We start from the raw sequence: 27,312 nt of genomic DNA on the forward strand, positions 1-27,312 counted from the left end.
AATAGTTTGGATTTTTGAGAGGGGCTCTTCGCATTCCACTCAAGCCAGTGCTTATAATTCTTTTCTGGGTAGACGACCAGCATGCCTATTCAGTTTGGGTTCTTTTGCTCGGAGAGTCCCATTGGCTCACAGTGCATCGCTGTAGATCTTGCCTGAGTCTTTTACGATTCCTGCCATCCAGCCAGGGGCTGTGACTGCTCTGTAACCTTCTTAGATTTAAATCTGTTGCTCGCATTCTCCTCATAGTGTTACAGAGCAGCAGAGCCCATCCATACTGATGTCTTAATATCATTCTCTCCTCCTTGGATTTATAGAGTAAAATAAACCCGCTGCCATAGAAATGCTTATTGATTACTGAAGTACATAATAAAGCGTAAGAATAAAGTAAGACCCAGTAATCGGTCCTGTTCCTGGGTGATGACAGTAAACCCTGGCCATGGCAGCCTCTACGGGCTGCTTTCTGCTCTGGAGTTAGGAGGTTCCCTTTTAATTAGGAGTCCAAATAGTAAGCAGTGAATGATAGAAACCAGGCAGAAAGAGCACATACTGTATGATTCCATTTATATAAAACTCTAGAAAATATACAAACTAATCTGTAGTGACAGAAAGCAGATCAGTTGGGGGGAGAGCGGTATGGGCAGAGAGGGGAGAGCAGGATTAACAAAGGAGCACGAGGAGACTTCTGAGGGCTGTGGATGTGTTCACTGTCTTGATTGCGGTGATGGTTTCATGGGTGTGTACATGTGTACAAATGTATCCTATATTGCCTTTTAAATATGGCTAGTTTATTCCTGTACGTTAGAGCTCAATAAAGTCATTAAAGCCACTTAAAAAAAAAAAAAAAAGAAAGAAAGAAACGGCATAAAGGGACAACCCCTGGGTCATTTTGTGCTAGAAACAAATGTTCTCTTTTCTTAGGAAACTATATTTTAAGGAATATTTATGAGGACTTGTAAGACTCCATTTCCCCTTCACATTTGGACCGATGGGGATTTCAGGAGACTGAATGGTACCATCAAAAAATAAAATAAAAAGGCATTGGTAGGGCAAGAGAGCCCTCTTCTTTCTTGGTCCCCTTTTCCTTTCTTACATCTGCGCCTTAAAGGTGGATTTTTATGTAATTTTTTGGTAGAAACAAAAGAAGCTGAGGCCTCTGGAAAATAACATTAGTTTCCTTCTCGCCCTACTCTTTCTGCCATTATATTTCCCCCGCCCAGAGGAGAGGGCCTACAAAGAAGAAATAAAAACTACTCCAAAATGTTGGCAGTCTGAAAGGGGTCAGGGGTTTTCAGCACCAAGAGATGTTTGTTTTTCTTGCATTTTAACTCTTAATTTTTGACACAGTGGGAAACTCCAGCATGGCTGCCATTTAAAATGTAACAATGGCCTGGTGCCCTGATTGCCTCTGTCACAAGGGCATCGTGACGGAAGGCCAGGAGACAAAGCAGATGAGGCCAAAGACAGTGCCTGCTGCTGAGGTGCTGGTCCATTTCTCTGCTTTTGAATGTTTCTTTTCTCTGGCCTCATAAGGAGTCACTCAGGGAGACTGAAGCTGGAATTTGTACAACCTCTCTTCAGTCCCCTTGATTTTAATCAGAAATACACAATTATTCTTTTCCTCCAAATAGAGAAACTCAATCCCCATTTTAAATTCAATTATTGTAATTGCAGCATTCAGAAAAATAGCACATTCATCTTCTAATAAGAGATTGTGGGTACCAAATTACTGCATATAGTATGTCAAAACAGGAAACTTGAGACTGGCAGACCAGTGGGTGTTTTTATCTTAGCGATTTGTATTTTCTTGCAGACAATTTATAGTAATCCTACCCTTCCTTGTTTATGATTTGTAAGACTAGGTTTTCAAGCCATCCTAAAATAAAGACTGTTTTTAGGTACAATTTAATTTAAATTTTTCTTTTCAACATTTTTTATTTATTTTTGGGACAGAGAGAGACAGAGCATGAACGGGGGAGGGGCAGAGAGAGAGGGAGACACAGAATCGGAAACAGGCTCCAGGCTCCGAGCCATCAGCCCAGAGCCTGACGCGGGGCTCGAACTCACGGACCGCGAGATCGTGACCTGGCTGAAGTCGGACGCTTAACCGACTGCGCCACCCAGGCGCCCTAGGTACAATTTAATTTAAAATGCCCATTACGAACATGATGGATTCTAAGAGGGGCGAAAGTGATAGGAAAAGAAAGCGAAATCAGTTTTTGGATCCTGTAGAATGACGGCCCACCATGTCTTTGGATCTTCCCGAACCGCCCTCTTACATTTGTAAATCACTTTGTCTCCAGCCATATTTCTAACCCATTAGCTACGCTTTTCACTGTCTTGCATTTTAAACAAACAGAACACAAAGTCTGATGGGTGGGAAGTTGACAATGTGGCCATTATGTCTGTCAGCATGAGAGCACCGCTCTCCCTTTTCCTGTTCAATTCCAGTTGCTTCACTTGGCTTGAAGTGAGCCAAATGTAAAAGGAAATACCTTAGGATTTTGATTTTCCTGATTTTCTTTCCTTTTTTATTTTAAAAAGAAAACTTTTTAAGTGTTTATTTATTTTTGAGAGAGAGAGAAAGATTCAGAGCACAAGCAGGGGAGGGGCAGAGAGAGAGGGAGACTTAGAATCTGAAGCACGCCCCAGGCTCTGAGCTGTCAGCACAGAGCGTGATGCGGGGCTCGAACCCACGAACCTGGAGATCATGACCTGAGCCAAAGTTGGACGCTTAACTGACTGAGCCACCCAGGTGCCCCGATTTTCCTGATTTTCTTAAAGGAATAACCTTAAAATTGGATTTCTTCCAATGTGTGCTGTTATTTTCTTCAGATTTTCTTTTACCTTGAAATTATTTCCATGTCTTTCTTGTACACACACTTAGACACCCACGCTTCCAAACACCTTAGTGTTCTTTCCATCACCCCTGTATATTTCTTTTTTTTTTATGTTTATTTATTTTTGAAAGAGAAAGAGAGAACAAGCGGGGGAAGGGCAGAGAGAGAAAGAGAGAGAGAGAGGGAAGCACAGAATCTGAAGCAGGCTCCAGGCTCTGAGCTGTCAACACAGAGCCCGATGCAGGGTTCAAACCCACAAACTGTGAGATCATGACCTGAGTCAAAGTCGGAGGCTTAACCCACTGAGCCACCCAGGCGACCTCCATCCCCATTTATTTCTTGACTCCTCAATTAAACAGTTCCCATGACACCTTCCTTCAGATTGTTTGCTAACATAATTTATGAATTCATTCTTTCACATATGTTCCTTGAGCGCCTTTTAGGTGTCAGATTTAGGAAGAACAGAATATAAGCAAACTTGACCACAGTGTTGAAGATGCTGGAAATCAGCAGTGGACCTCTGGCCAGTGAAGTCAGAGGAAGCTCCCATATATATGGGAGAGAGAACAGGCATTTCCGAGCGGAGTAGTAGTCCGTTGGACTGTTTGCTGAGTGTGACTCCTAAGTGCCAGGCATTTTAGTCATATTCTCTCAACTACTCCCTGTGTATACAGTTACCAGCCTTAATGCTCTAAGAAGTTTTATCTCTTCCCAAGGTTACTCTCTTGGTTGGTTTTATTAGATCAATCCTTAGGTAGGCCTTGCATATATGTAAATTCTGTGCAAAGGCTATTCAAGTAGCTCCTAATCCTGATTGGTCAGAATCTCTAGACAGATTCCAAAATGGCTGGCTTCCGAGTTGTACCCATCATCACCTGTTATTTTCGATATCCATCCTATCTGTCTATTTATTTATTTGGCCAGTTTGAATTTGAATGAACATCTCACTAATGACGAAGCCCATAAGTCGTTACAGCACTCTGCATAACCTACAGGTGTAGACTCCCAGCTCTTAAATCTATCCATTTTACTTTAGTCCCTATACACAGGTTACTGGCTCCTATTCCTGGAATAAATCCAGACCATATCCACCCAAAAGAATGTGCATCGGGAACCTAAAGGAACACTTGGAAAATTGAATCCTAAAGTGTATTTCCTTGTTGGTAAAAATGAACCATACTTCATTTTATTGCACTTCTCTTTATTGTGTTTCACAGATACGGTGTTTTACATATATTGAAGGTTTGCGGCAACCCTAAATGGAGCACGTCTTTCGGTGCCATTTTTCCAGTGCCATTTGCTCACTTCATTTATCTGTCATATTTTGGTTTTTCTCACGGCATTTCAAACATTTTCTTTTTTTTTATATTTGGGCTTTTTTTTTAAGTTCATTTATTTAGGTAATCTCCACACCCAGCTTGGGGCTTGAACTCACGACCCTGAAATCAAGAGTTGCGCACTCTTCTGACCAAGCCAGCTAGGTGCTCCCATTAGTATTACATTTGTAATGGCGATCTGTAATCAGTGATCTTTGGTGTCACTATTGTGATTGTTTTGGGGTGCCACAAACAATCAGACGGCAAACTTGATAGATGAAGGTTGTGTGTGTTCTGACTCCTCCACTAACTGGCCTTTCCCCCATCTCTCTCCCTCTCCTTGGGCCTTCCTACTGTCTGAGACACAGTGATTTTGAAATTAGGCCAATTAATATCCCTACAGTGGCCTCTAAATGCTTCCGGAAGAGTTATAAATCTCTCACTTTAAATAAAGAGCTACAGATGATTAAGCTTCGGGAAAACACATGTCTAAAGCCAAGATAGGCCAAAACCCTTGCACTAAACAGTTAGCCAGGTTGTAAACGCAAAGGAAAAGTTCTTGAAGGAAGTTGAAAGTGCTCTTCTAAGGAACACATGAATGATAGCTGACAGAGAAAGTTTGAATGGTCTGGAGAGAAGATCAAACCAACCACAATATCTCCTTAAGACAGAGCCCAATCTAGAGCAAGCTCCTAGCTCTCTTCAGTTCTGCAAAGGCTGGGAGAGGTAAGGAAACTGCAGAAGAAAAGTTTAAAGCTAGCAGAGGTCAGTCACGAGGTTTAAGGAGAGGCTGGCTCCATAACATAAACTTTCAAGGTGCAGCAACAAATGCTGAGTCACAAGCAGCAGCAAATTATCCAGAACCTCTAGCTGAGATCATTAATGAAGGTGGCTACACCAAATGATAGACTTTGAATGTAGATGGAGCAGCCTTCTAAGATGCCGTTGAGGAGTTGCGTAGCTAGACAGGAGATGTCAGTGCCTGACTTCAAAGCTTCAAAGGACAGGCCAACTCTCTGGTTAGTGGCTAACACAGCTGGTGACTTTATGTTGAAGCCAGTGTTCATTTACCATTATAAAAATCTTAGGACCCTTAAGAATTTTGCTGAATCTACTCTGCCTGTGCTCTATAAATGGAACAACAAAGGATAGATGACAGCACATCGGTTTACAGATGGTTTACTGAATATTTTAAGCCCACTGTTGAGACCTACTGCTCAGAAAATCAGATTCCCTTCAAAATAGGACTGCTCGTTGACAATGCACCTGGTCACGCAAGAGCTCTGATGGAGATGTACGATGAGATTAATGTTATTTCCATGCCTGCTAACACAGCATCCATTCTACAGCCTATGAATCAAGGAGCCATTTCGACTTTCAAGTCCTACTGTTTAAGCAATACATTCTGTAAGGCTGTAGCTGCCCTAGGTAGTGTTTTCTCTGTTGGATCTGGGCAAAGTAAATTGAAACCTCTCTGGATAGGATTCACCATTCTCCGTGGCAATAGAGATATTCGTGATTTATAGGAAGAAGCCAAAATATCAACCCTAATGGGAGTTTGGAAGAAGTTGATCCAACCCTCGTGGATGGCGTTGAGGAGTTCAAGACTTCGGGAGGAAGTAGCTGCACGTGTGGTGGGAACAGTGGGCGAACTGGGATCAGAAGTGGGGCCCGCAAATGGGACTTCATGCTGCAGCCTCGTGATCAGACTTGAATGGAAGAGGAGTCGCTCCTTCCAGATGAGCAAAGAAAGTGGTATCTTGAGATGGGATCTACCCCTGGTGAAGACTCTCTGAAGATTGTTGAAATGACCACAAAGAACGTAGAATACCCCTCAAAAGTAATCAATTAAGCAGCAACAGGGTTTGAGAGGATTGACTCCAGTTTTAAACCAAGTTCTCCTGTGGATGAAATGCTGTCAAACAGCATCACGTGCTACAGAGAAATCATTTGTTCGTGATAGGAAGAGTCTGTTGATGGGGCCAACTTCATTATCGTCTTATAAGAAATGCCCACAGCCACCACCCTGATCAGTCAGCAGCCATCAACACCAAGGTGATGCCCTCCACCAGCAAGAAGATTATAAGTGACTGAAAGCCCAGATGATGGCCAACATTTTTTAGCAATAAAGTATTTATTAACTAAGGGTGTGTTTGTTGGGGTTTTTTGGACATAGTGCTATTGCACATGTAATAGACTACAGGGTAGTGTAAATGTAACTTTTATATGCACTGGGAAACCAAAAATTTCATTTGACTCACTTTATTTCGATATTCATTTTATTGCAGTGGTGTGGACCCAAGCCTGCAATATCTCCCCAGACATGCCTGTATTTTATCAATGAAATAAAACCATTTGCTATTCTACTTTGAGAGGGAATGATAGTTTCTGTTTGCTTGTCTGTTTGGGTTGTTGTCTCTCTTTCTGTGTAATAGAGTAGTGAGTCTTCAAACACCTCACAAGCGTGATTTCTTGCAGAATATGATCTCCTGTCTGGCAGTAAAATTATAAAGAAATTAAATCTGTGGCACCTGGGTGGCTCAGTTGGTTAAACGTCCGACTTCAGCTCAGGTTATGATCTCACGGATCGCAAGTTTGAGCCCCAGCCTGCACACGTGTTCTCTCTCTCTCTCTCTCTCTCTCTCTCTCTCTCTGTCAAAAATAAACATAAAAAATAGAAATTAAATCCAACAGTTAAACAACTATTGCCATCTTATTTCTGTGTATGACATAGCATTTCTTTCATGAAGTAGACAGAAAAGGTAAAACTATTAGTATTTCTCTCTGGCTGCTTTCAAATGTTTGAATTCATTGAATCCTAACAAAAATTCTGTGGAGTATGTATCATTTCCATTGACAGGGTAAAAAACAAGAAAGGTGGGCTCGAAGATGTTTAGTGTCTTTCCCCAGACCACGTGGTTGCTGAGTTGGGGGGATCGGAACTTGAACCTGGCGCCCTTCCCTGAGCCTGGTGCTGTACCAGGCCCTCGTCTTTAGGGAGAGCCGTCCGCAGTGGGGTAGAAATGTGGCCACCTGCTGCAGTCACTGCCGCTTAGGGTTATTACAGCCTCTTCCGTTCGGCCCGCCTCCACCCACAGCCCAGCCGTTGATCCGAAAGATGTTTTTCAAGTAGTGTCTTTGTATAGAGCATGGGAGAGCGAGCAGCGCTAGGTCGTACTTGTTGGGAACATGAACTTTGGAGGACGGAACTGGGTTCAAGTACTGCCTGTGCCACCGGAAGCCTTAACTTCTCCTCTTGAAAATGGAGGGGCCGTAACACCTCCCTCCCAGGGCCGTGGTCAGAACGTTCTCTTTTAATGAGCGGTGGGCTGTAGGCTGGCTCTTCTAGGGGGAAAGGTGCTCTAAGAGAGTTCCCATGGAGAATCCCTACCATGCGGGAGCCATGCTGCAGAGCTAAGATGTGAAATGCACTTCATCTTCAGGAAGCAGGCTTCATTCAGGAAGCCTTCCCCAAAAGAGAGAGCTAAGAACTACTCTTCTCCGGCTCCCTTTGCCTGAGGTGGACGCTGTCCCTTTGGCCAGAAATTGAATCGTGTAGGTGCCACTTAGCATGGGAAGCAGTGCCTCACATGCAGTGCCTCCCAACCTTGGGGGCCGGAAGGAAGAATGGTTTGCAGCACTTTCATCACCTGGGGAAAAAGAACTCAGAGGCACAGGCACTTTAAGAAAGATGCTTTTACTTTGAGTGTTGGAGAAAATAGAACAATTACCTATTGAAAGCGAAGTGGATGAAAAAACATCTCTGTTCGTACTACCCTGATCATTTAATCTATTCAGATCCATTGTGCCTTCCTGAAGGTGGTTCAGGCCAGACTGTCTGTTCCTTCCCCACGCTAGGGCACCCGGCGATCCCAACTCGAGACGGATTTCCTACGCCACGAGGAGATTCCTCTAAGGGTTTGTGCTCTATGTGCAGTATCAGATCCGTACAATAAATAAAAGGAGGGAGGGAGGGGGATCCACAAATCATCAAATCGGTATTAGCATCTTTTAGGGTCCTTAAGACTGCACTAGGCCCTGTGATGATTCCAGGGACAACCAGAGTGCTCTAAGGAGCTCACTCTCTGACAGGGGAGCAAGACTTCTATACATAAAATCAATGAAGGATTGCGTTCTGTTGAAACTACAGCCAGGTAGGTTTCCAGCACCTGGCACACATACTCTTGAGAGAAAAAAAAAAAAAACAACTCCATCTTTGTTGAAGAATGAATGCATGCATGATTTTTGACATCTGTTGAGTGCTTTCTATGGATCAGGCACTGTTCTATGCCTTTTAATGATATAGAGAGAGATATACATATACACGTATATAGACATATATATATATATATAATATTTCATTATTGTATATTTATGAAGGCAAATGCTCTTCACCGTGGGAGTTAGTACTGCCAATAATAGCCCCATTTGATAGAAAATGAAACTGAGGCACAGAAGGGTTAAGTTACTTGCCTAAGGTCCTACAGAGTGTAAGTGGTAGAGCCAAGACTTGAATCCAGGCAAACTGGCCCCGTGGCCATGTGTGAAAGAGAATAGGATGTGCTTTGCAAGAGCTGGTTGCCATTTTGGTTCAGACGAAGAGCTTCCGGGCTTTGTTATCTGCTCATCTGGCTTTGGCTTCCTCAAGACTGCAAGCTCCTTCCCCCTTTCTAGAACCCAGACCAGCTGGGCCAACCCTGTGCGGTTCTACCCCGCCTGGGCCCCGGCCCCGCCTGCTCTCTCATTTGTAGTTTCTCTCACCGAGCACATTTCTAAAGGAGGACCGCTGCTCCACTTTAAGGACATACGAATGGCTTGCCCTCACCTGTCAAGCATGATCCTTGTATTTTACCAGGCCCATTATGAACGCAATCTTTCTGTCGAAAATTTGCATACCTCCTTTCTTGAAAAGTAATGACAGCAATTTCTTTCCCTCCGCTCACTTTCTGAGTGTCTCATTTAACGGCACCTGTGAAACCGACAGGCGCAGAGATGAGAAGTGAAAGAGAGCAGTTGATTAAATCATCATCAAGCCGGGCCTCAGAAAGTCAATTCTGCTTGCCGTCTGCAATGATATCCTTTTATCTTAAAGTAATGAGCTATGGCACTTTTGCATCGGGTAATGCGATAAGTTCTATTAGCATGTTCCATTTGCCTCACAAGCAAGGGCAAGTCATTTTAGCTAGCTCATATCACTGCAATCAAAGCAATTGGCTTCCCAGGCAGAGAAGAAAGGGAAAAGGCTCAGGGTGATTTCTATGGATCACAACACAGCGGAAAAAATAGACTCTTGTATTATTTTAACCCGTAACATGCTTTTCCTTTTTACTCATCAGCAAATTGGGGTTTTATTAGCTCACACAGGACTCTGAAAAGAACCAAGGTTTAGTTGAGGCAAACCCAGGGGGCTCAGGCCCCACCCAAAGGAACAAGCAGCTGTGATCTGGAAAGGGAAGATTGCACAGGGGGTCACAAATATAATACTGCCAGCGAACGTAGCTGAGAAGGTCTCCCTGGTAATAATACCGTGGTCTCGTAATAAACTCTTACTTCACACCATCTTCAAAGTCATTTGTAATAGGTCCCCAGGCAGGTACGGATTAATGCTATTGATGACTTAGAATCAGTAAATCAATGGCAAAGAGGCAAAGGATCTGTTGCTTAAGCTTAAAAGAGATCGTTTACAAATCACCCGGCCCTAGACTGTCAGTTTTACCTTTGGACAAGAAACTCATTTTTCTCATGTTGGCAACCACTGAGGCTTGTGGGCTCTGGGCTTTAAGTAAATTTCATCTTTGGGGTTTATGTATGTTTATACTTGGCAAAGTGTGACTTCCTTTCTTCTTAAAGGGGAAAAAAATGCTGAACTCCAAAGATTTGTGAAATACCCACTTCTTCCACATCCAAAAGCCCAACAATATTTGAATGAGCTAGCTGGAAATTTACAACATACAGATTGTTTTATGAAATATACCTGGATTTGAAAGTGACAAAAAGGACCAAAAAGGAAAAAAAAAAACAAAAAAAAAACCATGTTGAATATTAAGTCGTGACCTTTAGAACTTCAGATTTGGACAGCTTGATTTCTGGCTATTTCTCCTTCTAATGAGTGGTCAGAATGAACCTAGAACACCATAAGCACTTTAAAAGTATTTGTTGAATGAAAATGTGTGATCATCTGAGAGACCCTGGAGGGGGATCAGAAGTGTTCTGCTAGCCCCCTCAGATCACGTTGGCCGTTTGAGTCCTGGCCCATTCAAGCTGAGAACTTGCAAAAATGCCAGGTTCTGAGAACTCCCCATAGGAATAACAGGTCACCAGTACAGAATTCCAGAAGCTTCTGAAGATTTGCTCTCCTCTCTACCTCCTGCACAGTTAAAGATGGGTAGACCTTACATTATTTTCTAATGTAAGGTCTTTTTGTGACTGTCAGAAGCTTTATTCTCATCTTTGAAGTTACTGTTTGGCAAACAAATCTTTCAATTATGCTTTCGCTTTTGTAGAGCTATTTTATTTGATTGGGTATAGTTGTTGTTGAGGCAGAAAGGAAGAGGGCCAGTGGCATCGTTTTACAATCAGTAAGAATACCGTAAACCATTTTCAGGATGAAAATATTCTTTTTTATTTCAAGGTCCCCAATAGCTTTAAATTTCACTTAAAGCCCAAAGTCGATAGGAGAGCAGTGTAAACATTGTGAAACGAGGGCTTTGTGAGGTGACGGAAGACAGACAACATCAGAGTTGCCGTACGCGGCACAGAATGACTACGTGTTTTTGCATGTACCAGGAATTGCAGGGATGGGAAGATGATGGTGGGCATGTTTCTAGTCACTGTGCTGCTAGTTTACTTCTTTAAATAAAAAAAGTAAGTGTCATGTTTTCTCTAGGTGGCTTCTTCTGAAATTGCTTTTAGGTGAGGGATGTCTTTACAGTCTTAGATAAACCGCCTGCCCCAAAGGGAAATCGATTTGTTTTGTCACCAGCAAAGTTAAATTGTACTTGATGTTAGATGCCGTAGTTTACAAGTTGGGGTTCTCCCTCATTTTCCTCTTATTTCCTTTAGGCAGAAAGAAGAATAAAATAACTTTGTTCAGTGATGGTGTTCAGCCCTGACATCTTTGGTGGCAATGATAAATGGATTTGAGATACGAAATAACTGTTCCAGCAAGGTCCATTGAGCAGAATAGAGAGCAATGCCCTCCTCAATGTCATTGTATGTGATATATTCAATGATTGCCACTTTCTGCTTAAGAATGCATTCCATCACGAGGTACCTAGAATTCCATCTTGTTCCTTCATTCCGAATGAGGCGGAGAGATGTCACAGACCTTGACTTATTTCGATTTGGATCAGCGTCTTAAAACACAGATATTGAGATTCCCAAATGGAAATGAGAAATGTTTGCTTTTGAGGAAGTACAACAAAATCATAATCATGTCTTGTCTGGGCCTTTTAATGGAAGGTATTTCCTTCTTGGCCCCAACTCTAGGCTCTGCTAATGATTTTAACACTGTCCCCTGTGCTCAAACATACACCCCGCTGAATTAAGCAGTGGAGTTAGTCATTATTTCCTGTACCTTCTTTCTTTGGAATTACTTGTTTTTTCAAAATCATAGTTTCTTATGTAACCTGGAATCAGCCACTGTTTGAAGAATTCTAAAGAAGAATGAGGTGAACTTATCAATGTGAGCACCTTTCATGTCCCAAGACACTATCTCTTACCTACTCAGAGCTAACTCTGTAGTACGGATGTGTCTTGTGGCAAACAGTGAAAATATAGTTTTGTAAGAGATGGAGACAGAACAATTAATTCTAAGAAGAGTACTGTAATTCTAAGAATTCCTAATTCATATTAGAAGATTCTAAGGGAACTGGGTTTGCAAAAGCAAGTTAAACATTTTTAGGTAGAAACTTGGAGAACCAGAATTAATTTACAAAGACACATGAAATATTTTTAGGTAGGAACTTGGAGAACCAGAATTCCAGGTGGAGGGAACTGAAAAGTGCAAAGATGATAAATCCTGAGGGTGTGACCAGTTGTGCCTGAGTGTGGCAACAACCAGGGGTGTGTTAAGATAGTGCTACTCCAAGTGTGGGTGCACACCCAGGCCACGCCCTGAGTCCTTGGTTAACCGTCTACTGGGGGATCGGCGTGGCAGCTGAGAATAAGCATTTGGAAACTTTTATAGCAATTCAGTAGAGTAATTTCATATCCCTTAAATCTAATAATAACACACACACACACACACACACACACACACACACACACGTCTTTGCTTTTCTTTTTCATGTTCCTAGCAATTTATTTTTTATTATATTCTACAATGTATTGGAAATTAAGGAAAACAAAACAAAAACAAATGGTCCTTCTCCGCAGAAAGCTTGACATGCACTGTGCTGGAGGAGTGGCTGGGTGTCGGGAGTCCGAGGCTCTGTGAAGAGTTTTCCTTGCCGCGGGAAGTGTCCAGACTCTTCGCTGAGACTGCACGAGCAGCAGCATTACCAAGAAGATAAGGGGAGTGGGATAGATAAGAAGAAGATAATAGCGGGAGAAGGGCAGACTTGGGGCAAGCAAACGAGGGCGAGTCTGGATTTAGGTGGATGCTCGGGTCTGAGGTGTTTGCAGGGCTTTGGGAAGGGGATGTAGCAAGCAAAAACCTACTTTAGTAAGTTAACACTTACTGCCTACGCCAACTCTGTGCCGTGTGTTGTCTGAACCACTTACACGTGTTCACTTGTTCTCTTCTCCCCTTCCTTTGGGGGAAATGCCGTTAGTACCCACATTTTACAGGTAAGTAAACTGAGATGCAGAGAATTGAAATGATTCTCCCAGAGTCACATAGCTGGCAGGTGGTGGGCATAGAGATGTTTTAGTCTCAATATATAAATGGTAGACGGAACTAGGGGACTCTAAGGGCTCTCCAGGAAATCACAAACAGTGGAACTGCAGGTTCAACTCTGGGGGGACAGTGAAATTAAGGGATATGCAGAGAAGGAAGAGCCATGAGGAGATACTAGGGAAGAGCAGTGTTGGTGAATGTGTACAAGGAGAAAATGCCAATATGTTCAGTCGAAACAATCTGAATAGCAGCACGAGGGAATTTCCTTACTAGGTTATTTACAATCCACACACACACACACACACACATACTTATTTTTAGGTTTATTTATTTATTTATTTATGGGGGCGGGGAGGGACAGAGAGAGAAGGAGAGAGAATCCCAAGCGGGCTCTGTGCAGTCAGCATGGGGCTCGATCACACAAACTGCGAGATCACCACCTGAGCCGAAATCAAGAGTCAGATGCTTAACCGACGGAGGCATCCAGCTGCCCCGCAGCGCAGCCTTTAAAAAAAAAAAAAAAAAAAAAGTGATGTGACAGGGTAAATTTGACTCATTGAACAAAATATTTGACACATATGAAAACAAAGAAGGGTACAAGTAGTAGGAATTCATTTTCATTTCTTCAAATGTGTATGTGAAGGATGGAGGAAAGACTGGAAAGAATTCTACAGACGTATTAGCTGTTTACCTATGGGCAGCAGGTTCGTGGGTGATTTTTAAATTCTGTTCAATAAAATATGCATTAATTTGTAAAAGGAGAAAATACTGGGTGGGTGGGTGCGTGGGTGGGTTGAAGTGTTTAAAGGGTGGGACTTAGTGCAAAAGGGAGAGTTGCCCCCAGAAGGCTCACTTCTAATTTGTGAAACCAGAGGGAACAGATGGTGAAGCTGAGTGGGGTTGGGTTCCAGTCACCGGAAGTGCTGTGCTCAGGCACTAGGCCCTTTCTGAGTTCTGCCTTTGAGGCATGTGGCTTGGATTTCATGCTCCTGTCTCCCTCTTTTGTCTGTGCGGGTTTGGCTCACATGTGTGTCTGAAGGCTCAGTGACCAAGAACTCTCTCCCATCTGGGGGGTAAGGCCCCCTTGTTCCTTTTCATTTCTTGCTTTTAAAACAGAGGAAAATATTTCCAGCTTTTCACAAAGGGCTTTGAAGTCTAGTCATGGGGAGTACTCTGTCACCTCAAGCTGGTTGTTAGCGTGCAACCTGTTTGCTAATAAACCAATGCGGGACCCTGGTGTCAAAATGCTTAAAATGGTCAAATCAGCAGGGACTCTGTTTCTGCATTCGACATGCCTTTCCCATTTTCCAGCCTCATGCAGAACATACACCTGAATCAGGAGGTGGCTCGGCGTGAACTCTTGTAAATTGGAGTGGGTATCTAGGGATTGGGGAGCAGACACTTCTTCTTTTAACCTTTCGAGACCAGGAATCATTTGGCCCCAAATCCACAATGTACTGAACCTGGGGTGTAAAAGCCGTACAGTGTATTAAATGTGAATTTGAGCCCATGAATTCTGCCCGCACTGACTCTATAAAACAGCCTCTCCTTTTCATAAAGCCGGCCCATAAACGGCTGCCAGCGAAGCAGAAAGACTCCTTAGGACTGTGGCTCGCGTTCCGTCTGGGGTTGTCAACAAACCCCCTTTATGAGTGGAATAGACCTCTTGTATGTGTCGAACTTCTGGCTTTTTACAGAGTGTGTCAGGAGCCAGGCTAGGCAAGCGTTAGGCGCTGTTTGCTGAGTGCATTTATTGCCTTTGCATAATTTATGAGCTGGAGGGGTTGACCATCATCCGTCTCTGCCAGGGGCTGGCACTCGAGGCTCCGGAGAGCGGAGCTGTAAATTGGATGGTGCGCTCCTGCTGAGCTCACGGCAAAGTCCTCGGGTCAGTATGGGAATTTAATACCAGAAATGGAACTGTTTTCTCAGCGCACCATGTGGGCCCCAGTGCAGCAGAGACTGTTTTGGCAGACTCTGCGACCGGCCTTGTCGAGGAGCTGTCACTCACCCGGCATGTTGTGTGGGGAGCCTGAGCATTTTTAATCGGCTTGGCATCCGTGCTGCTTCCATAATGGATACCAGTAGGTCTCAGTTCTTCACCATATGCTTAACTCTGGAGACAAGGTGCTTCTGGGTATATCAGTAATTACTTGATGCAGAATTAAGTGGACCTTGAAATTAGAACTGGACTGTTGGAAAGCAGAAAGCTTAACACTTTGATAGAAATAACCATTCCCAGGGACATACCGCTGTTAGGATCGGTAGGGGTGGGGGCTGGGCACGGACAGCGGTAGTTCTTTTCCAGGCTCCCCACTCCTTCTTCCCCCTGCACACCAGTCCTTGGGGACATGGGCAAGTGCCATGCCACAGCCTTCAGCTGTCACTGATTGCCTCGTGAGGCGAGCCGGGATCATCTGGGGAGAGGAGTCTGCCTGGCAAAATACGCTTCTCTCTTCCACGCCCTCCTGAATGATGCCTTGTCACTCTTGAAATTGCGCCCGTAACTTAGGAACCCCAACGAAAGCCTAAGCAAAGGCAACGGAAAAGTCACACAATCAGGAGAACAGAACCTCATCTGTCTGTTGTTCTAGGCCTTCAAAGTCTTCATCTAGCCTCTTTGGACTTATCAGAATAGAGAAATTACTCATCAGGCAAAAGGAAGTTTAGACCTTCTCAGTTTGGAAGCCTGGTTGAAAACAGTGCAGTCGTACTTGGTTAAAGCATGGTCACTAAAACTCTGATAACCCTATGGCATTGAGGAGCCGGCGAGGACAGTGGAAGGTTAGAGCCCTCCAGTCTGTAAGTTTGTGCTGTGAGTTCCTAAATACCTACAGTAGAGAGTCTAAGCTACAAAGAGGAAGCAGTCCCCAAGTTATGTCTTATAATAGCATGCTGTCCATTCGGATGGAGTTTTGGTTACTTTCGATGGAAAGCACTCTAATGGTGGTTCTTAAACAATAAGGTAACTTACTGTTACCTGAACAAAAATGTCCAGAGGCAGGCTGCTCTTAGGTTGGTTCAAGTGGCCCCATTGTGCCAGGCCATTTCTTGGCCCCGCTCTCTTGTTTTAGTACTTGGGCTTTTTGCCTCATTTTTGCAAAGTCGCTACCACAGATCCAGACGTCACATCCTCGTTCCGTCGCGTTCAGAGGCAAGAGGCAAGTGCTTCTTGCTTTTCTTCTTTTTTGAGGAGAAAAAAATTTTTTCAGAACCCTCAGCAGACATTTCCTCAAGTCTCAGCCAACGGTGTGTCTTATGGCCACCCTTAGCTATAAGCAAAGTTGGGAAAGAGAGACTATCTGGCCTTTTCAGTCTCAAAATGTCAGAAGCTACGGACTAGGGGAAAGGGGCTTGCAAATGACTATGGGTATCTAGCCAGTAGTGACTGCTGTATAGGCAAATTTATTTTCTGTTTCTGTTCATAGCTACATCAACTCCCGTGTCCAGGTGGCCACACTAAAAACCTTGGCATCATCCGAGACTCGTCCCTCTTCCTTGCTTCTCGCATCCATGTATTACCACGTCCTATTGGTTCTGCCTTCAGAACTACTCTGCCATCTATCTGTTCCTCCCTTTCTTAAACCATGCGTCATGCTGGTTTAGACAGTGTTGTAAGGGTTGCCACACCGGTCACCTGTGACCAGTGTCTTCTTCCCAACCCCAGCTCATGGCCTCTCCTCTGCCCTGTGGGAAGAGTCATCCTAATGGACTATAGCTCTCATCACACCACACCTCTGCTCAGTGTTAGTGTTATAGCTTTCCCTCTGCTGCTAAACTGAAAGCTACCTTAGGGCCAGTCCTGCGTCCTGCTTGGTTGAGTATCTGTCTGGCTTAGCAGTGCTCATCAAGGACTTTTGAGTGAATGAATGAATATTTTTATCCGTTGCACGTTTACTGTGACAGAATACATCCCCCCCCCCCCTACTTTTGAAATCAAATGGGTAACAAACACTCTTGGTTTAAAAAGAAAATGTGGTTTTATTTTTTCCCCCTTTGCCTCTAATGAAGAAGCCCAAGTTTTGAGTTAACTCTCGTTCTTTGCTTATCCCAAACTTAGCTGACCAGTTGGAATTTGGGGTCAGTTAGCTACAATGTGACTCTACTGTCTTAAAACAGATTTCTTTGCCCATATTGCTGATTTATTTCCCTGACCTCTTCTTATCATTGGTGTGTGTTTTTGTAGGGAATATTCCCTCTTTTCTCTGGGCCTCTAAGCCACAGAAAAGGCAGCCATCACAAACTGGTGAGCTCTGCCCACTGTGTTTCTTCCAAAGTCCAAATGAGCGAATAGAGTGTCCGGAGGCTTACCTCTTTTCCTGTGCAAAAGCACCGGGAGAGATACAACCATTCACATTAGCTGAAGGTAGAAGGTCTCCATTAAGATATCAATTTGCTCTGAATCCCAGTGAATGACCTTGATGCACCTTAGTCCTGCGGCCAGATTGGCTCCTTGATGGGCATCCCCTCTCCCGTGCAGTGGGGGTGCACACCATTGTGATCCAGCACCTTGCCAGACTGACCACAGGAAGAGGCACAGAGCGCAGGCGTCGAATGAAATCCACAGAGCAACTTCACAGCATTTCGCTTCTGATTCTGTTTATCATCGTTTGAACTGAAGAAACTCTGTACAGCTTAGGCAGCATTTTTTTATTTCCTCTATTTGTCTTTCCTCTTTTTTTTTTCTGTATCAAAAATAAAAGTCTACTCAATTTTTTCACTAACCCTTATTCTCTTATCTTTCTTTTCAGTGTGACAGCGACAGTGACCAGGAAGAGAAGGTAAGATCCCCCCGCCCCGCCCCACCATTGTGGGCAGAGTCGAGCACCGTGGTTCTTGCACACGGTCACAGCGTGGTGGGATACCAGCCTGCTACTGACCGTACCTTTTCTGCAAAGACCAGCTTTATTTACACAGCGATGTTTCCTGTGATAAGAAATAGTGTATTTAATATGTGAGGCCCACTTTTTTTAAACACACCCGTTAATATTGGATATATCGTCATCAGGTTTTCACTTTTACAGATTTTAAAAGAGGAAACCATTTTAATAGCCATCTGATTTTTCTTTTTGAATCCTTGATTAGAACATTAAACTTGCTAGCCTGCATTTGTAATGTCATTTCTTCATTTCTTTTACTGACCTCTATGCTTCTTGCCTTACTGTACATATTGGCCTTCTTGATGGAAATGTGAACAGTGTGTTTCTCGGAATCTTACCGTGGGACGAGGGGTGGGCAGGGCAAGGCAGGTGGGAACTGCTGTCTTCCTGCCCAGGTGGATGGCCAGGTGGGAGGGCGGTTCTTCCCGCAGGTACCCGCTCTGTGTGGAGGCTGATGGCCGCCAGCCTCTGTGCGTCCAGTTCAACATGGATCCGGAAAAGGAGCTCAGTTGTTGAGCTTTCAGAAGATTGGATCACAGCCTGGTAAAGTGAACTTTCTGTGCTTGAAGCAAAGGGATTATATGTCCGTTTGGTCTTTCTTTCTAGCTGTCCCCACCCCTCAGTCAAATTTCTTGCTAATTTCATTCCTCCCTTATGAACCTCATCAAGAGTTACCGAACGTCACGGTTTCTATATTGCTCGGCCTCAGGGAAGGGACCTCCCCGGTTTCCGGGTCTGTCCTGTGGAGCTGGCGTTCTTGAGCCCCATTCTGTGCCTTTCACCTCCTATGTGCCTGTGGATTTCACTCAGAATCCCGCAGTTTGTGTTTGGCGGGATCTTCCCAACAGGCCCAGAATTTTCCCTCCTTCTCTGCTGCCAGCCTCCAAGAGAGATCTAAAGGCTCTGGTTCTGTACTGTCGTTAATTTGAATTCAGCATATGTAGCCTGTTATAAAATGCGAGACATCATCATTTGAGCAGGTCAAGCATATTCAGATGAAGACAAATGGTGCTTATTTGATTTCCTTAAAATCAGGAAATGAAAAAAGTGCTCTCTGGAGAAATCATGTTCTGCCTGACTTGGATGATAGACCAATGCATGTCCCCTAGATAAGAACAGGCTCTCGCCTTGAGGTTTTTATCTCTGAAGGACGGCCAGGACTGTCAGCTTGCTGACATGTGCATTATCCATGTCATTTTAAACAAAGTGACCTATGGAAGGGTGCGCTGTGCTGTGACATGGTAATGGGCTGTTGGATGACAGTGAAAGTACACACTGCAAAAGGGGCTGTGGATTATTCTTTTGTTTAACTGACAAGTAGGAGCTTCCTTCCTCCAGCCCCTGGGAGTCTCAGCTCCTTGCAAGCCGGGCCCCTGGTGTCTCAGGCAACCGGCGTGCAGTGGGTGCCAGAGGGGCATGGGCAGCAGTAGAGGCTCAGTGTCCGAGGCGCATCCGCTGGTCCTGGAGCCATCCCGGCCACATTCCCACCTGGCAGTCGTCACGTCGTTCTGTCGGGCGTCACAGGCACTAGAGAGGGATTGGTGCTTTCCGGCCGTTCCGGGGGATCTTTTACAGGTGAAAAGAGAGGGATCTCTCTTTTCAAGCCGGTGGCACTACTCCAAGAGGATGAGCCTTGTTCTGGATTTCACATCCAAGGGGACATTCTTTCTTTAAAAGGCAGTGTGGCATCCCAAAGTGTCACTGGTCCCCAGCAGTGGGAGAAGGTGATAAGGTTTGTCCGGTGTTGCATCGCATGCAGGTGTCTGGGTCAGCGGTCTCAACCTTGAATGCACATCCGAATCATCCGGGGGTGGGGGGAGGCTGTAAAAATCCTGATGCCTGGGCCTCATCCCAGGCCACTTACCTCAGAATCTCTGGAAGTGCCTAGCAGTACTTGTCCAGATGATCACCTAGCTCTGGTAGAGCTGTCTGTGGTTTTGAGTGTCCTGGGGGCCACGGTGTTTCCCACACACTGACCGCATCCCAACGAGTCCTTCCCCGGGACCCGAATCCCCGTGTCCTTGCCGCCCCGGTTCCCAGCTCTGAGCGCGGGAAGCAGCGAAGCATCTGAGCGGAGCAGTGGCGGCGGGAAGGGAGCAGGGCCCACCGCTCAGAGTCAGGAACGACTCCAGGGCAACGAAGGAGAATAAGGAGATGTTTATAGCAGGTGCACCAGAGGGGTGACGACCAGCGAGGGGAGAGCCATTAGGAGTGTTCCTCGGACCCGCCGCCCCCGGGGGCTCTGCCTGTGGCCTGCGGTGGCCCTGCAGGCCCTCCTCCTGGCAGGGAGCTGCTCCCCGCCCTCACTCCCATCATCTGTCCCTCCCCCGCCACGCGCCACCCTGCTTTCCTCCAGAGGGCTCCCGGCAGGAGCAATCAAGACTGTAATCGCAGCCGTGCCTGCTTGGCTCTGTTACAGTTCAGACTGTCAGGCTTCCCCTTTTGGACTGAGATTGTCTGGTGTTTATCACCGACTTCAGCACCATCCTCCCAGACTTGTGCTGCGCGCCGAAGCCCCGGCCCCTGGCAGCCTCCTCTGTGCCTGAGCCTCTTGGCTGGGCCCCCCTCGGAGCCCCAGAGCTAACCGAGGCTGCTTTCATGTGCTGCTGGGAGGATTCGCATTCAAATCTGAATTGCTAATGGGGGGAAAGATGCCACTCAGTGTCCTGGGATCCCTTCAGCAGCCTCACCAGGGATGCTGTTGGAGGCAAAAGTGAGACTTGTAGGGACCCACTGGGATTTCTCTCCGGAAGACCTGTCATTCTCTTACTCCACGGGGATCTGCAGAACCGGCGGTCTAAAATTAGGGTACTGTATTTCACACAGCTGACTGAATTAAGATAAACTCTGCTTTCCTCTGATACGAAGCTGTAATTTATAAAATGATACCCTTACTAATTAATGTGGAAGTGACTGGGAAAGGAGCGAAAAAAGCAGAGCTCCCCACGCGTGCAGGAGACGCACTTGTGCACGGAAAAGGCTCTGATGAGACGCTGAGCAAAAAAGCACCTCTCAACGCCCCCTCCCCCCCCCAGCCGCGCGGGGTACGTTTCGCACTAGTGCCAGAGAACCTGGAGGACTTGGCCAGGGTCGGCGTTGGGCGGGAGTGAGAGAAGGCTATGGACGGTCCACATCCTAGATGTGGGATTTTTCTGTGTTGTAGTTAGTGTAAAGCAAGGAGGAAGCGCTTTGCACCTTAATCACCCAAATGAAGCAATTATCCCAGGCTCCCACTCGAAATGAATTGCTATCATGAGAACAAAGAGGCAACGTGCATATTTCCACGCATTTGGCCTGTATTTTCTCTTGTTGCCTCTCTTCCTCTACCGCTGGCAACAGCCCATTATACTAAGAAACATTCCCTATTTGGTTATGAAATTAATGTAGAGATTAAAAGTAGTTCCTGTTTATTGTGTGGGCCACAGGGCAAAATTGGTTGGAAGGCGTAATGCCCGGTGGTCAGGCACTTGGGCCTCCGAGTCCGGTGGCTTAGGCTGGTGTGTGACTGTCCTTTCCTACTTTGGAGCAGCGGACAAGCCTCCGTGCTCTCATCCGCCCAATGGGATTAACAACAGCTCCACCTAAAGTTTTGTAACAATTAAAGAAGACGCTTGACTCAGCTCCTGGTCTATGGACCAGTAAGTGCCCATAAACGTTGGCTTTCTTGAGTTTTACTTGGAGGGAAGTGAGAGACTCACTCGGGAAAGGAGGAAGGCCACCCTCTTCTTCAGAAGGCTCCGGATCTGCCGGAAAACCTGCCTGAGGACGTGAGGCCTTCGTCCCCTAGGGCACTTCTTCCTGTTACAAGCTGAATGGAAGTGGTGCGAAATGTGGAAGGTCTCCCCCCACAATGGCTTTTAAACTCCTTATCCCAAATTTCAGGCTTTCCCCTGGGCACAACCCGGAGCCAAGCGCAAGCGTGCCATCCTGCAGGAATCCGATGGCAGCTACGTGGCTTGTACAGCCCGTGGCCCACATGCCAAATACTGTCAGCTCCGGACACCCGTCACGGGGGAGAGGGGCCCATGCGGGACATCTGGGGTGGGGCGGTAGCAACTGTATTTTTTGAAAGTTTCCTAAGTAACCTCGATACGCGATTTGTCTTGAGAACCACGGCCTTATGCAAATGTCGGAGAGAAACATTTACTTTCCCCTTGTTAGGGCTGTTAACAGCTTGATAGCCCGGAAGAAAGACTCGAGCACCCACGTGCTTGTGTAGAGCTAACACGGAGTACACACACACGCAATACACACGTATGCGGTCTCTTCGCAGATAGGAGCCATCCTCCTTTTCCTAACGTGCCCGTGAGCATGATGGCGGTTTCCTCTCTCTGGGCTTTGAACACCTGGAGAAGGTCGCCTGGTTCCTGTGACTTGCTCACCAGTACCCGGGACATCCTGCCGGGACGCTGCCAGGTGCACATGCAGTGCTACTGATTTCCCACACCAGCTCCCTCTCCCCCCCCACATGAACACACTTCCTGGTGCGTTCTGTTTTGATGTGTGCTAAAATGTGTTATGTTTGATCATTTTGTGTTCACTTGTGTGGGAAGGGGGCAGCTTCTGAGAAGAGCAGCGGAGGCTTATGTTCCTAACTCCACACAAACCACACGCCTAACTTGGCTTCTGAAGGACTCAGAAACCGCTGAGATGGCAAACTGAAGACTGGGCATGTGGCTTGTGCTTATAGTGGAAGGGGCCCATGCCTTGATTGGCCACAATGCACACTTGGTAAAGATTGTGCACCCTCAGCAACATTCCAGAAGCTCACTGTTGCTTGTACAACCTCAGTCCTTGGTTTTAAAATAGGACCTGTTCTGATCAGGAGACAATGAGAGACCCTGTCCTATTTTGGAAAAAAAAGGAATTTTTCTCCTCCCCCCCCCCTTCCAATTTTCTAGCAGCGAAGCAAGCGACCACGGTCCAGGACAAGAGCGGGGAGCCGTGTTCTTGTGTCCTTGGCACTTGGCATAGTGCCTGGCACAAATTAGGTGCTCAGTAATGTTTGTTGCTTTGCTAAATGGGCATTTGCTTTTCCTGGATCTTCATCTCCAGATGGAGGGGACAAGTGAAACGGGTTCAGAAAACTGATGTTGAACGTGAGTGTGCTCTGTATCAGTCCCAGTGTTTATTTTCTGGACTGCAGCAAATAGGTGCTCTCTTCTTCAGCTTTCTGGATTCCCTGTACAAGTTTGTTTTCCCATAAGATACTCCTGAGCCTTTTCTAAATTTCCTAGCTTATTTGAGCAACTTGTGTAATTTGGGGGCAAGTTTCGAGAGCTTTCCGTTTTGGATGCCCAATTTCCATAATGCCCGTCTGCTCGACCTCTTCTTGCCCCTCCGAGATGAGGTCCAGGTCAAAATGACATTTTATTGTTCTTCTAACCTCATCCCATTTCCAACTGGTTTAATTCCATTGTAGCCATCCAGAATTCCTCTTCCTACCATCCTTGGATTAAATTTCTACTGCAAATTATTTTAAATCCTGACTCTCATTAGGTTCTTCTCTTTTTCGTATCTTAGAGTTTCCATGCCAATCCAAAAACCGCTTCCCTGGATTGAATGTGTATGTAGCAATCGCTTCTCGGCCTTTTGGCTAAGATCAAGTGTATGTAGCATATCTGTCCACTACCACTATGCCATGCACTGGAAAAAGAATTTGTACATATACGGATTTTTTAATTAATTATAAATCAATAAAATGAATACCCAGGAGTTATTGGAAATGTGTCGGACATCTTTAGCTAAATGCTTATTTCTTAGAATGAATAGTGAGGAGAAAGAACAGGTTCTAGATGTCCTGTTGATCACTGGGTGGGTATTGGAGAAGGATACTCAGAAGACCTACTTTCTTATTTCTCACTAGCCAGTGGTGGGGCCCTGGGCAAGTTACCCAACACTGCTGAGCCTTGGTTTTGCCAGATGTGAAGCTGGATTCAATGATCGAACACTGAATATCCTGATTTCCTATGTAGCTATTTACCTAGGCCCCAACAACATGGCAGACCCAGAGGGAAATTAATATGTGATTGTATTTTCTCTCGGCCAGTGTCGAAGGAAGATCGTATAAGGATTGTCTCCATTCATTCATCTCTCTCTAATTCCTAAGAGGGCATAAACATGGTGGGTAGGTCGGGGCACATCTGCATTGACTCTTTCAAGTAACTGAAGGAAACTTAACGTGTGGGCCTCATGTCTGAACCAGGTCATTTTCTCTTTGTTGGTTCATTCAGTCATTCATAGCCACCATTAATTTTTTTCCAGTACGTACCAGGGAACTGAATTGGGCGTTGTAGCTGCTTGGCTCAATTAGGTATGTCACCGTGCACCTGTGGGTAGGCAGCAGCAAATTAGTTTAATCTGTTTCTCAGTTACCCTAACTATTTAGGAGAGCACGGGAACTAGTGAAGAGCTAGCTTGCACGATGTGTTTTAAGAACTCACTTGATTGGTAATGAGTATTATTTGGCCTGTGAAAGGAATTCTTTCTGGGATTCTGGAAGACACCTGGGGTTGAGTTCATGCTTCTACAACCCCAGAGAAAAAGTCAGCTGCTATCTCTTAGAATGAAGCACTGGCTTTGATTTTACAGCTTACCTGCAGGGAAGGTTACAATGCCAAGGAAGAGGTAGGTGGAAGTGATGGCTTTCATCCTCACGAAATTGACCATGAACCCTGAGCCACCTGAATAGTGGGAAGGTCATAAGCAGAGACATTTGTACTAGTGATGCCTTTCACAGCGTGTTTTATGCGCGTGGCTTTTCATAGAGTGTAACCTGGGTCGCTCTTTGGTTGTCAGAAGAGTCTGTCTTATTCTGTATTCCAGCTGGAGAGTGTTCTGTCCCCAGTAAAGATGTATGGACTTCTTTGTAGTCATGCACATGTGTCTTTGTGTGTTGTTTGTGGTTGCCTTAGTTAATGCCCCCTTGGTAATTTCTGGTTGGTAGTATAGTTACAGATAACTGCTCCCTATAATTTTGTCATTCTAGGTGTAATAAAGATAATAAGATCTCTGTATTAGGCTGTATTTGTGATTAGGCGAACTTCATACTTTTAAAAGTCCCCCAATTCAGTGGAATAATGTATATCATTTTTCTTCTTTCTTTCTTTCTTTTTTTTTAAATCAAAGCTATAGCTGGGAAGGTCAAGTCCCCCCCCCCCCACCCCCTACTCCCCTTGTATAGATGTCATAGAGCTTTTCCTTATTTCTTGGACTAGAGGAGTAGATGGTCTTCATTTCTTGGGGGCTGTAAACCAATGAGATTTGGGTTAATAATAACTAAAGAAGAAGAAGAAAGGCCACTTCAATGGAGAGAACATTGTATTATTCAAAACACTTTTACAAATGCTATTTTATATGACCTGTTGAAAGATTCATTGTGGGGATCTGTGTGCATCTTCATACGCAACACTATTGATCGTCTGCAACGTGCTGAACTTGGTGACGGGTCTTTTCAAGGGCTGTATCTTCTCCAGTAGGTGTCACGTCATCATTTTACAAATAACAAAGATGAAACTGAAGAGCAAGCGATCAGACATGACCTATGAACCATGTCTTAAGATTCCAGGGTCTGGGCTCTTTTTCCCATAACATGCTGCTTCCCTGTGACTCAGGGGGAGTTGGGATATGCCCACAGGCCCCACCTGAGAACCCTCGCCACCTTTCTTATGCTACAAGAGACCTGGACCATCTCTTGTCTGTTCACCTCCAAACCCCACTAACTTCTAAAAATCCAAACCTGCCAGTTGCTCAATAAATACTCAATAAATACAGTTTGGGTTCAATGACAAGTCAGATGTACAAGATCTGAAATGTGAGTTTTTAAGTTTCACCCAGGAAGCAGTTGTCCCAGGTGAGAAGGGAAATCTACAAGTTGTATGTCTTGACTCTTACATGTGAGTGGCAAAATGAGCGTAGGGGCCACCGTGAGTAATCAGGGATGCAGGCTTTACCAATGAGCAGACTAAGCCCAAACTATATTTGCTCAAGGAACTCAGACTCCTTTTAGTGCATATCTGTGTGTAAACCTTTAATGTCTTATTAAACCATAGGCTCCCGGCAAGCAACCCACACCCAGCATATGCTTGGTACTTAGTAGGTGCCCTGTAAATATTAGTGTTCTACCTGAAGTTGCTCTGTTGATTCTTGAAGTGCCAGAAAGGGAAAGAGGCTGGTCACGGTTCCCCGGGCAGCAGGGGAAAGCGCTGGGCGGGGAACAGAGGCTCGTTTCTGAGCTTTTGGTCCAGAGTCTCCCACATCTCATGTGGTCCCTCCAGACTTTTCTTCCTGTGACCAGCACATAGTAGAGAGGACCGTGATATCAACACGGCTCCTGAGCTGCACCCCACAAAGCTGTTCCACTCTGTGCTGTCGTCTGCCACCTCAAGAACCCCTGGTCCATCCCCAGCCGCTGACTCTCACCTTCGCAGAGGATCTCGGGGTCCGTCAAGGCCACAGGGTGCCTCCTTTTCTAGCAGCAAGTGCTGCATGGGGTGTTCCTGCAGCCCGAATGGTAGTAAATATCTGAAGCAGCCATGTCCGTGTTAAAGATTATGTATTTGCCACTAAGGGGAGAATATAGTGTTTATCGGCTGGAGTGCGTGCTGGCTGAGCTGATCACGGCACAGCACTCTGTCAGCCAATGATTTGTCCTGTCCTTTATCATCTGTGTCACTCAGCAGTGTGCCGGTGAAGGGAACGGATCGCCCCTTCCCTTTTTTTGTACCCATTTCGTGTAGAAAATTTGTATTTACTTTGGGAGTGTAATTTGTTCCTCATGGATAATGTGACCCTGAGCGGAGCTGGATCATGGGTTAGTTGAAGTGATATTTTCCGCTAATGGTAGTCGTACATCATTGCTGTCAGCTCGGGTTAGGAGGCAAGCACATTACAGCTCCATTTTACCTCTGCAGGCATCTGGGATTATTTGCCATAACCGAGTATGACATGACCGCACTACAGAGTGCATTAAAATTTTACTGGCTTCTCAGGCAAGTTCCCCGGCTCCAGTGTGCGCTTCAGGCAGGCGTCTGATGGGGAGCCCAAGGGCCCTGACTTCCTGCACAGAGGTGCTGCAGGGGGGTGGCCGAAGCAGGGGCTGTTCTCCTCTGGCTCTAAGAAGCCAGGGGAAGAATTTATGGGGAGCCAGCCTGCAGGTGTGTGTGTCTCTGGACATCCCAGACTGGCGGGTGACTGGCTGCCTTGTGCATATAAGAGTACGCTCTGTCCTTGATGCTTAACCCTTAGAGGTAGATGGGGGCAGTAGCTCCTTCTCCAAGGAGAGCCGGGGTAAGCCCGAGTCCCTGCCAAGCCTTGGGCTGATTTTCGTTGTTCTTGTCTGCCTGTGGTCAGACAAAAGGAGGGAAGCGTGGGTCCTCAGTCTGGCAGAATCCGTGTTCATCCATGCAGCTGGACTGAGCCCGCTGGTCTTATAAACCCAC

The 27,312-nt window shown here is 45.6% G+C and overlaps 1 protein-coding gene and 1 long non-coding RNA gene across 7 annotated transcripts in view; both read left to right on the plus strand.

Annotated features, from left to right (window-relative positions):
• AUTS2 (activator of transcription and developmental regulator AUTS2) overlaps nt 1-27,312 on the plus strand; it is a 1,133,525-nt gene that overhangs the window by 786,771 nt on the left and 319,442 nt on the right. For all 6 annotated transcript variants that reach the window (XM_058710837.1, XM_058710836.1, XM_058710839.1 and 3 more), the window contains one exon: nt 17,744-17,773. In XM_058710837.1, the coding sequence (XP_058566820.1) occupies nt 17,744-17,773 (30 nt within the window). The remainder of the gene's footprint in view (nt 1-17,743; nt 17,774-27,312) is intronic.
• Nucleotides 13,820-17,742, plus strand: LOC131501116 (uncharacterized). Its single transcript, XR_009256647.1, has 2 exons — nt 13,820-16,813; nt 16,845-17,742. It is a non-coding gene; the product is annotated as an uncharacterized LOC131501116 (long non-coding RNA).

Source organism: Neofelis nebulosa, chromosome 18, assembly GCF_028018385.1.
Source record: "Neofelis nebulosa isolate mNeoNeb1 chromosome 18, mNeoNeb1.pri, whole genome shotgun sequence".
Classification (NCBI taxonomy): Eukaryota; Metazoa; Chordata; class Mammalia; order Carnivora; family Felidae; genus Neofelis; species Neofelis nebulosa.